This window comes from Sphaeramia orbicularis, chromosome 12, assembly GCF_902148855.1.
Source record: "Sphaeramia orbicularis chromosome 12, fSphaOr1.1, whole genome shotgun sequence".
Lineage (NCBI taxonomy): Eukaryota > Metazoa > Chordata > Actinopteri > Kurtiformes > Apogonidae > Sphaeramia > Sphaeramia orbicularis.
The window spans coordinates 15,805,716-15,818,020 of NC_043968.1; the positions used below are offsets into that span (position 1 = coordinate 15,805,716).

A 12,305-nucleotide genomic window follows, 5' to 3' on the forward strand; every position below is an offset into this window, starting at 1 on the left:
TGCCAGAGATATTTTGTCATACTTCATCTGACTGAGGAAATGACTACATATTTTTCTTTGTGCTTTGTTCCTGCTAAAGGTATGGAATGTGATACTGGAACATGCTATTACTGTATTCCATCTCTGTAATTTTGTGGTCTGGGTGTCTGAGTTATTTCAGCCCCTGTCTCTTAGATCAATAAGTCCTCCAGATAAAACAACAAACTGTGTTGTTCTTTGCTTGTCCTTTCATTTGCCAATGCCATCCAAACCCATTACAAACCTCTGCTACCATGGGGGCGACACAAAAATCCAGGACAAAAACAATCACAGCCTAAAACGCAAGCAAAATAAACCATACCTATTGATTTAACTTGTTTTATCTGATGTAAGCAATAAGGGATCATATGAGACTATTTATGTATCCAGATGCCATGTAAGGTTAGCTCCACCTCCATGGATTTGATCCAGATAAAAAAAAAGACAAGAAAAACTTCCTTCAGTTCCACTTGAAAAACAACACAATGAACAAAAAGAGGCTTAAAAGTGTTGTAAATGTTGATTTATTTCAACACGGCTCATTTGTGTTAATGTTCACTTTAATTTTAAATGTTAAACAGTAACATTTGTCCAGTATTTAGTAGAAATCTGACAAAATGTACAAGACCAAATGACTAATATTTTAGCAAAAATGTTGATTAAATATCTATACAGCAAAATAGGTTTGTATCTGGAGCGGAAAACAAAAAAGAAACACCTAAAATCAAGCTCAACCCAAATTTATGATGCCAAATACACATACTTTTATTGACTGTTTGCCATGGTTCTCCTCCCACTACGCTAGATAGGTGTGTAAACAGACTCTGTGCCAGATGAGGAAACTTTTGCTTATATAACAGTCTGTTATTCTTTTAACCTTGTCACAGTGAAGGCATTGCAGTTTCGTCTTTCTATCTGTCTGCATTCATAATTCAAAAACTACAGCTAATTTTGTCATAAAAATATTCGATAAGGGAGGTCTCTGCCATATCTCTGACCTCATTGAACACATTCTCAACTTGGATCTGGATTCTGGATATTTTATAAAGGATACTTCAATCTTTGTAAAAGGGTGCTTTTTTAACGTCAATGCATTTTTTTCCCCAAATGAATGCAGTTGTTACTCTGAAAAAAGACAACATATAGGCCACATGAGCAATTTCCAGCTGGTGTGGAAGATTCCTAGTCTCGTATATTTTGTTGATTTTCTACTTATTACTGGTAAAATATTACCGTATAGCACTTATGATGTGGTTTGATGGGCATCTCTCGGCTCAGAAAGGAACAAACAGTTGTCATCTCAGATTGGTTTTAACTGTATGTGTGATTCAGGAGCAGAATACATATGAAGATTCATTCATTCATTTTCTGAACCTGCTTTATCCTCACTAGGGTCAAGGGGGTCGCTGGAGCCTATCCCAGCTACTTATGGGTGAAGGCGGGGTACACCCTGGCCATGTCACCAGTTCATCACAGGGCTGACATATTGAGATCTCTCCACTAAGTGCATTCTATCAGGTATTATAGCTAATAATTTATAACTAATGTGAAGGATCTTCCCTTTAATAATTCAGTTTTGGATTAAATAAACCATTGCCATTTTAACACATTTGCATGAAAAACTTCGAAACATATGAATCCATCTCCTATTTATCATATTTTAACTGTATTTTAATTGCATTTTGAATTGTATTTTAAATTGTACTTTAATTGTTTTGCACTGTAAAGCACTTTGTGACTCCCTGTCTGTGAAAAGTGCTCTATAAATAAAATTTTCTTACTTTCTACAGGGGCACAAATTACATAGGACAAATGACTGCATTTTAACTGTGGAAAGAACATAGAAATATTGTTTTTAGTGTGATGAAGACATGGTGAGATTATTCACTGTTGTGGACACGATCTGTAATGTAATCTCTGCTTGTCCTGTTTGTCATGTTGTTGTTGTTGTGCTTTTATCATTAATACTAAACACAAAAAAATCACCTGATCCAACTCAGCCTTATTGTCTCACATTCTGTGAAAGAAGTGCCCCGTATATTTTATTGCACCTGATCTTAATCTAAACCCAGAGTCTATGTTTTATACTGGGTGTGTATTCCTCTTGGACAAACACATATTTTTTGTATTCAAAAAAGTCTAAAGCATTTCTATATCTCAAATGATTTACACGTTTAATCCCCAAAATAATTTCATAACTTTCATGCCAGAGAATCTATGAATGCACTATAAATATGTTCTTTTTAGAAAATATGAGGAGACAGTCAGTTCTAGCTGGAGTTTGGCCCAGTTCTATTTTTCCATGATTTCACATCATTTTTCTGTCTACATAGACTGTTTGTCTTCAGATATGAACATTTTGTCGTTTACTTCTTCACGTGTGTTGAAGCTTGTTTCTTCTGGCAAAAACTGCATTCAGTTGACTTATAGCCGCATCTAAGCCTGTATTTCTACTCCAACAAATCCAATCATCCTCTGTAACAGATTTACATCTGGGACTGAAACTTATTTCTTTTAACCACTGATATCATCTAAAAACGGAATCCAAAGCTATTTTTTTCCCAGTGTGTGTTAAGCCGACCCCCATTACATTCTACATATTCATGATGACACAGTGATAACACATGACAAACATAAAAAGTTCTATGTCTCAGGTGTCAAACATGTGGCCCAGGGGCCATATCCGGCCCGCCAAAGGGTTCAATCCGGCCCGTGGGATTAATTTGTGAAATGCAAAAATGACACTGAAGATATTGACAATCAAGAATGTTAAAATCATTTTAGGTCAGTTCAATCTAAAGTGGAGCAGACCAGTAAAATACTATCATAATAACCTATATATAATGAAAACTGTAATTTTTTTTCCTCTTTGTTTTAGTGTAAAAAAAGTAAAATTACACAAGAATATTTATAGACTAGCCTTTTACAAAAAAAACGTGAATAACCTGAAATCTCTTAAGAGAAGTATGTAGAATTTTCATAATATTCTGCCTGTTGTTTTTGTGTATTTGTAGATCCACTGTGATCTCTAAGTTGTGATTCACATGTATAAATGATAAACTAAGGCATAATATTGTTAACATTGCACTTATTTTTCTTAAGAATTTACAGGTTGTTCATATTTGTTCATGTTATGTTCGAGTACAATTCGTAGACGTAAACATTTTCATTACGGAATTTTACTTTTTTCACTAAAAAGTTCTTATCCAATTATTTATCTTATTTTAGTGGTCCGGCCCACTTTATATCATATTAGGCTGTGGCCCCTGAACTAAAATGAGTTTGACACCCCTGTTCTATGTCATCAGGAGTTCATCTCTGATCTATAAAACCAAATATTCCAAAAGTATAACTCTGTGATTAAAGAGCATAAGGAACTGGAGTTTTTGTTTTGCTACCAGTGAAGCACAGGTAATATGAGGAAGAAAAACCACCTGCAATCAGCTGACTTATGGCTGCATCTAATCCTGTATTTTTACTTTTTACACCAACTCTTAGCAGGTATTGATTTCAGTTGCACTGTGCTGCTATGTTAATTCAATTTGTATATTGTTTGTTATCAGAATTAAGATAATGACATCAATGAAAGTTTCCTGCATTACAGTAGCATTACAGCTAAGAAGCATCAGTCACTTAGAGTTTAAAGGATTAACATAGCTTTCAGCCATTTGTCTGTCTACAAATACTCATGTCAGGTTTGTGTTCAGGGAAACACACACAGCCCGACACACCCAAAGAATTCATACCACCTGATTTTGAATCAACGAATGGCATGCTCCATTGACAGAAATTAAAAGAATTCATTGTTACAAGCAAAAACAACAATTGTTTCTTTCACTGATATTAGTTTGTTAGTTGTTATGAAAGCAATTATTGTTATTTTCTAATATTATCATGATTTTTTTTTCTTTAGAGTACAAATCCTTGCACATCTACAAAAAAAAAAAGCATTTTTACCTTTGGATGTTGTTATTTTTAGGGGTGTGTTCATGCTTTGAAAAAACAAGTCTATTAGAAAAGGGTGCATCCTTGATAAAATCTTATGTCCTCCATAATACTTAAGATCTCATACCTCTGTCACCCTTATAATAATGACGCTCAGCAGTTCAATTAGTCACTGCATTGTCTTGCAATTAGATGTTTTATGTCTGTACAATCACAATATTAGAGGATACAAAGCAGCCTATCGTAATATGTCTCCAGGAAAGGTGTTAATTGCTGCAGAGTTATTAGTGTAAACTCAAGGCTGTTTCTTTAAGCGTCTGCAGCACCTGGTGTTTTATATGTTACACACTACACTTCCAGTCTAAACATACTGAAACTACTGAACTTTATTTCAGTTACACTAAATCTGAGATCTAAATGTAATGAGACACAAATTTCCACCGTCTTCCTTATTATTCTGCCAATTCGTACTGGTGATTGCAAAGTACTGTTTTTAAGCCTGAGTCGGAACAGGCCCAACTGGTCTGACGATAAAAATCTCAGCAGGCAGGCAGACGTTAGAGTAAACACCCCCCTCTGTCAGTTACCCACCCACACCTAGGACAGGTGTGTGACTGACGTGACAAAGATGACGTGACATGGAAAAAAAAAAAAAAAAAACTGTCTGCATTTCTTGTAAGGGTTAGTATTGTCACAGAAAGAAACAGGATATCTGCACACAGCGATACAGAGTTCTCTGATCATCAGGGTAATGAGATAATAAGGTCGATGGTTATTCTCTCAATGGAAATGCAGGTGAGAGCCCAGAATATACTTTATGTAATGTATAAATTCTTATGTCTCGTATTTTATCATTTACTGTTCTACATATTTTTATTTTGAGTGTGTCTCTGTTTTAAGTCATATTGATTGACTTGATGAGGTCGTTTGATTGCCTACTGTAACTGGGGCACAGTACTGATATACAGTATATGAACATTTCCTGACAGCTGATTCAGTATCAGTCCAATTCACATTTATTTAGAAAGACTATTATATCATAAATCAGATTCAACTTAAAGGGGCTTCCAATTCGAAAGGACAAGAAAAACTCCCAAACCCATTAACAGACACACAGTACAAGAGTAACAGTAGGTACGTAACGTCATAATAGTAAATGAATGATATTTTATTGTAGATAAGATTTATAATACCTAAATTTAATAACAATCATCCTGAGATCGAATGGGAGGAGTTCTCGTTATCGTTTCTGAATAACTGTCATATTGTGAAAAGTATTGATATTTATATGACAGTGTATGCAAGTTTAACAATGAATAACACGAAACATATCCTCAACTTGTGAAAGAAACAAAGACATGTATCATTTGTGTGTCTTCTATCAATGGTCCATTGTCTTCATAGTCTGACTGCATTGAGTCAAGTGCAAACGTGATTAATCATGATATACGTTCAAAACTCTGGATGTGTTTGATGGTCATCAGTCAAAAAAAATGAAGGGATCTTGAAACAGTGACTCACTGTCATCCTATAAGCCTTGGTGACAATAGTGTGTTTAGACAACAAGTGCTACAAGTACATTATGGATCTGTCAAAAAAGTAGTGTTATAATAATAGTATCTGTCCTGCAGCAGACTCAGCATATTGTCATCAAATCCACTATGTTCAAATGTGGTTTGTTCCGTTAATTGTGCTCACAGACACACATGGAGATGGCACACGGAGAGATCCAAGAGGACAGAGCAGACAAGCCAATGGACGAGAATACAGAAGAACAGTTCCTCAAAGATCTCTACCTTTTCATGAAGAAAAGAGACACACCAATAGAGAGAATCCCTCATCTGGGCTTCAAACAACGTAATAAATGATAAACATATATATTTACTCTGTTCAATGAGACACCACTATTCAGTAGTACTATTGTATTTATTGTATTAAGAATGAAAAAGATCAATAGTTTATGATGATGACATGTGTTTTGATAATGTTTTTATTTCCTTTTTTCAGTTGATTTGTTTGTGATGTTCAACACAGTCAAGGACTTGGGCGGCTACCACCAGGTAATACTATTAACAATAACATCTGAGTATTACAAACGTACGCATTAGTTAGAATGGATCATAATAGGATTAAACTATTGTTGTAGGAATTAAAACAATGATCTTTGATAATAATGTTCTTACCTAACTTCATAACTAGTCACATGTCCAGGATCTTATGGATTGACTGATACTTTTCTGTACATTTTGCCCTTACAGGTGACATCTCAGCAGCTCTGGAAACAAGTTTACAACACACTCGGAGGAAACCCTCGCAGCACAAGCGCAGCCACATGCACCCGCAGACACTATGAGAAGTGAGTTAAACAATGAACGTGCATTTTGCCACATTAAAAGCTACCGGTATGTTTTGTATGATCATTTTTATCCTTTTGTTGTGTATCTGTTTTGATCAGTTTTAGTATATCTTATATATATTCAAATTTTTACTAGTTTTATCATATCTTGTATTTTTATCTACAACTTTGTACAGAACTTTGGGTTGTTTAAATGTGCTATATAAATAAGTAGACCTTGTTTTATTAACAGACTCATATAACACATATTTCGTTTTAACAGACTGTTACTGCCATACGAATGCCACATCAAAGGCCTGTTAATCAGTCTACCGCCACAGCCCAAGCACATCCAATATATAAACTTCAGAAAAGAAGATGATGGCCAGAGACCTGCAAAACGCAAACCATTACCATTACCACTGCACCAGGTGAGTGTTATTTCACATACACAGAAATGACGCTCAGCTATTTTGTCCTGCTCGTCTCTGCATACACACAGACGATATATGCTCTACTTTTGAATGAGTAGTAAGCAGTGTTGAGATCTTTACTTATTAATTATTACTTACTAATTTACTAATATTACACTGGAGTGACAGCATGAATGCCTTTAATTCAGTGCATATATGCTTTTGTACTTTTCTTTTAAATCAGTAGCTTATTAAAAACTTGTAGATTTTAGAGTGATTAATGTACAATAGAAAAAATAATCCCACTGATTTGAGGTACGTAACTGCCTTCCTATCACCACCTGTATAAACTGTGACTAAATGAAGTTACTTATATTTTGTTTTCTAGATATGTGGTTGTAACCTGTTATAAAGTTAGCAATTCACAGTAACCCTCCCCAGTATCACACAATGAGCATGTGCAACCACAATGCTGATATGTAAATAGTATTTAATTTTTATTCTATCTTTATAGGAATATGTATGTAAATTCCAAATTTCTTATTTTTCCCCACACATTTAATTTTTCACTCATTTGTGTTTTTTCTCCACCTGTCTTTTCTCTGCATTTGATTGTTGTATATTGCTATTGTTCACTGTGAAATTTCCCACAGTGGGATAAATAAAGTCTTATCTTATCTTATCTTATCTTATCTTATCTTATCTTATCTTATCTTATCTTATCTTACCTTATCTTATCTTATCTTATCTTCTCTTATCTTACAGTCGTGGAAAAAATTATTAGACCACCCTTATTTTCTTCAATTTCTTGTTCATTTTAACGCCTGGTACAACTAAAGGCACATTTATTTGGATAAATATAATGATAACAACAAAAATAGCTCATAAGAGTTTAATTTCAGAGCTGATATTGATCCATTTTCTATGGTTTTCTTGATAATAACTAAAATCAGTTCTTACATCAGTAGCTATGACATTGTGCTGCCAAAAACGGTGCTTTTAGGCATTCCATTATTTCTTTTCTGTCTGTTTTAGTAACAACAACAACAACAATAATAATAATAATAATAATAATAATAATAATGATAATAATAATAATGATAATAATAATAATAATAATAATAATAATAATAATAATAATAATAATAATAATAATAATAATAATAATAATAATAATAATAGCTTTATTTATGTAGCACCTTTAAAAACGAAGTTTGCAAAGTGCTTTGAGAGACAAAACAGAGGGCACAACAGCAGGATACAAGATGCAAGTAAAGACACTAAAACAGAAGCAACACAATAAAAGCGATATGGACAGCAAATGCAAAAACATGACACTTCGAATAAATGAAGTGAATCGGAGTAAAGAGGGCAGGGATAACATGATGCTATCAAATCAATGTAAAAATGAAGGAGTGAGATAAAACAACATCACGTATGAAAATATAAATTAATAACCAAACAGGATAAAATTCAAATTTGAACAATTAAAATTAAAATTAAAAAGGGACAGACATCACATAAAGGCAAGTCTATAAAAATGTGTTTTAAGAAGTGATTTAAAAGACGTCACTGATTCCGCAAGTCACATGATACACACAGGAGTAAGTACTTGATTGCATAACCGCTGTTTTTGAGGACTTTTGATGGTCTAATAATGTTTTCCATGGCTGTATCTTATCTCATCTTATCTTATCTTAAAAATGGATGTTCAGATTATTATGTCACAAGTACAAAAACTCCAATCTAATCCAAACACTCCTTTCATTTTCATTTAGTAACTTTTAAGAATGCCTTCTGCGCTACATTAACCGCTGCCCAAACCACTTGTCTTTCTAACAGAGCCCTCCAAATCCCCAGTCAGACCAACATCTGAGTTCCTTCTCTCTGAATCCGTCCTACCACAAACTGTTCTACCCACCCTACCCAGTCCCAGCCCCCTACGGCCCTATCCCCCCCTCCATGCTTACTCCACACCGTCCCCCTGCACCCCAGCCCTTCCTTCCTTGTCCACCGGCTCCCATGAGCCTGTCAGACAGAATCACAGACCCACTGGAGCAGTTGCGCTTCTTGGCAAAACAGTATGAGACTTCGAGCGGATTGACAGAGCCCCTGAACCTCAGTGTCAAAGCCACATCAAGCAGGAACATCAACAGTAACCCTGCATCATCATTCTCCCCGCCTTCATCTAGCAAGAACCCCAAGTTTCTGAACAAACCGTCCCCTCTGTACACTGTGCAACACCCAACAGTGGAGAGAAATGCGGTTTGTGAGACGGAAGATGGTGGCGCAGGTTTAGAAGCCACACCCCTTCCAGACGCTCTGAAAGGCAAAGAGGGATGCGCCGTCAATCTTAAGACCACAGCGCCAGAGGACCCCCCTTTATATGACTCCGCCCCTGCCCCAAGAAACACCGGGAACTCCACATTCCCGCTCACAAACAATGAAGTCACCGCTGATGTGGTCCACAAAAACAGCTCCCCAATAACAGACGTCTACTGGTCTGCTGAAGAAAGAGACGGCAGTCCTGAAGTCAAGGAGATACCTGGAGGAAATGGAGGCAGGATGGAAATTGAGATACCCCTGTCTATGTTGGATCAGTGGCTCAGGTTGTGTGGGCCCCGGGCCACTGTGCACAGGTCTCGGCATCTGCTTAGCCAGGATGAACAACCTGGACAAAGAAACAGCTCCAAACCCGAAGTCTTCCCCACCAACCTGACATGTCAGATGAATCCCAGAGAAGCAAATGTGCAATCAGTAGCTAAGGATCTAAGGTTAAGTCAGAGGAATATACCAAACCCCACACCACCCACCCAGCCAACCAATGATCACCACGCTTCAAGTCAGTGTAATTTCACCAGCTACAGGTCTTTGCCTTCAGGTGGCATTCAGAAAAATGCAGCCAGCCGTGATGTTTATCTGTTGGATCAGTGGGATAATACCGCACCGTACAGCCCCAAACCCACAAACAGCTGGGAAGCCTATGACGGAGGGATCCAGGCGCTCCCAGTCCAAGCCAAGATTGACTCCAGTCCCCTCACAGCTCAGCCAGACTTTGCAGCATCTAAATCCTATAATGAAGTCGCAGATCAGGGCAGGAAGGAGAGGCCAGACATGGGCCCCCCGGCAGTACTAATGCTGAATCCCAACTCTACTTCTCTGTTACATCTCACCACTGAAGAGGTGATGAAGCTAAAGAAAATCATCTCCAGTACATTGTGAGGACAGTTGTACTCCAACACCACATTAAAGCTGATCCATGTTATATTATCTTTAAATGCATGAATTGTAAATACTGTATATTTACTTTTATATGAAGTGCACTGTGTATAGGTACCTTTTAACACTGTACATAATTACAGTACACAATTTTAGTAACCCAAAATAATATCATACAATTCCATTAATAATTACCATTAGGAACAGAGATGATGTGAAAACATTTTATGAATATTTTTCTGGTACATACTTATTACTTGTATAATATTGTATTTTTAATCCAATTATAATGTAAATGATAATAAATAAAGTTTAATGACCAATTTTCTGATTGAATGCACATCATTCCTAACTTTCTCTCCTCTAAAAATAAGGTAATGGCTACTGCCACAGTGCTGTGGCAAAAAAATATGGGTTTGTCTATTGCCACAGAGCCAATCAACTGTTAGCATTTGTACTAGAGCCAATCATAGATACTGTTCCATGAACTCATTACCTCTTGTTGCCACAGTACTGTGGTCATATATGGCGTATACTTCAGGGCATTCTTTTGGGCATTTTGCTGCCATAGTACTATGGCAATTGATGGAGGAGACGACAAATTAGTGATAGTATATAGTATATAATAGGAATTATTCTTCTAAATACTCTATATGTTGTTTTATGGTGTTCTTTGCTCTTTGCAGTTAGTAAGGCTGGAGGAGGTGGGCGGGGCTACATGTTAGATGCAGCTGTGTGCCGTGTGACTTCTCAGTTCAGTGTATTGAGTGCTGTGCTCCAAATTCTGCACTCTGAACGTTGTCACGGTGGCTGATTTATATCAATGTCGGATTTACCTACCGGCATCCTTGGCACTGTGCCCCCCATCCCACCCCCATCTGGAAATCTTAAAAAAAAAAAAAAAAAAAAAAAAAATGCTACTTTGACCAGGAATTGAGCCTGAGTCTTCCACATTACAGTCCCATAAGTTATCAAGTGAGTTGAATCTCCACTGTTGCTATGCCTGACCTTGGCCTATTTCCAGTCTTGTACTGTGGTACTTTTCAGTACCCATCTAGACATGATGTAACGAGGGCGCTGATTGGCTCTGTGGTGATAGACAAACTGATATTTCGTGCCACAGAACTGTGTCAGTAGCCACTTTGAAAAAGGAAAGCTGTTGTAACTATACTCCCACCAGAAGCTGTAAGTTTCAGAATTTATGGGCTGTTTGTGCTTTGTTTAATATTAAGTAATATCAGGGACACACGTCACCATAGCTAACTTGAATCCAGTATTATCTATTTCGGGTGTCTGTATTTCTTTCACACAGGAAATCTCAAAACAAAGAAAGCAAAAAGACAAGACTGAGCTGCTGCTGCAGGATGTTTTCATATTGTTTTGTCTGCATTCAAAAGGTTGTAGAATATAATTAGAGCTGAGTTACGCAGTGTCCTGCTATGTTATTGTTATTACAGTTGTTATTCTTTATTATCATTTAGTACACAATGCATGGAATGTAAAGGTGTGACAACAACATTGTGATGCAACAAACACTCCTCTTTTGTTATTTAAATAATAATGGCGTGCAAATTACGTGTTAATATATTAAATGGTCCTTTGATCATGAACGAGAATGCACTGTTCAGAATAAGTTGTTGGCCTAAAAATGACTGGACGCATTCACAGGAATGGGACTCATATTGAATTTGGCATTACACGTCTTAAACTGTTTTTGTTCTACCTGTTCACCTGTTCATATCATTGCACACATCAGTGATGTTGAAAAGAGATAAAACACAGTTTAAGAAATCCAGTGCCAACGTGTTTAAACAGGTGTCTTGCCGTACAATTTCCAAGCTTTCACATTTACAGTATCTCAAATACCTTGGGGAAATTTAAAATAAAAGAGAAAAGTGTTAATTTTGGAAACACCGTCAGATAGAATTATATCTATACAAAGTATCAGTATGAGACTACAAAGTTTTCTGTTTCACTGGATTTAATGACCTGAGATTACAACATAACAATACTTTGAGCACCATCTAACATACAGCATATAGAATAATCATCATAAATGTTGCTTCAGATTGAAATGTGACAGGTATACCAGATAAAACAATCAAGAATGACTGTATTAGACTCAGTCACAGTGGAAAAAAAAAAAATCCTCGTTGTTGAACGCAACTGCAACTGGTGTTGTCACGCTGAAGAATGGGTGTCCTCTGGCTCTATTTGTCTTATGATTTGACTGACAGTAAAATATTTTTTGCATGAGTCAAGTGAAGGTGTGCTGAACCGCTTGTGTGTCTTCATCTTTAAAGAGCCTGGCTGTGAATGTGAATAGGTGTTCTGATGTTAATTGAAACAAAAGGGATGTTTTGTAATGTAATAAT

General features: G+C 36.4%; 1 protein-coding gene across 1 annotated transcript; it reads left to right on the forward strand.

The window, feature by feature from the left end:
- The first annotated feature begins 4,637 nt into the window (after positions 1 to 4,637).
- Positions 4,638 to 10,271, forward strand: arid6 (AT-rich interaction domain 6). Its single transcript, XM_030148276.1, has 6 exons — positions 4,638 to 4,758; positions 5,664 to 5,820; positions 5,971 to 6,023; positions 6,222 to 6,319; positions 6,582 to 6,729; positions 8,554 to 10,271. Exons 1-6 carry the CDS (start codon positions 4,732 to 4,734, stop codon positions 9,931 to 9,933), a joined length of 1,863 nt encoding a protein of 620 aa, XP_030004136.1. The 5' UTR covers positions 4,638 to 4,731; the 3' UTR covers positions 9,934 to 10,271.
- The last annotated feature ends 2,034 nt before the right edge of the window (positions 10,272 to 12,305 follow it).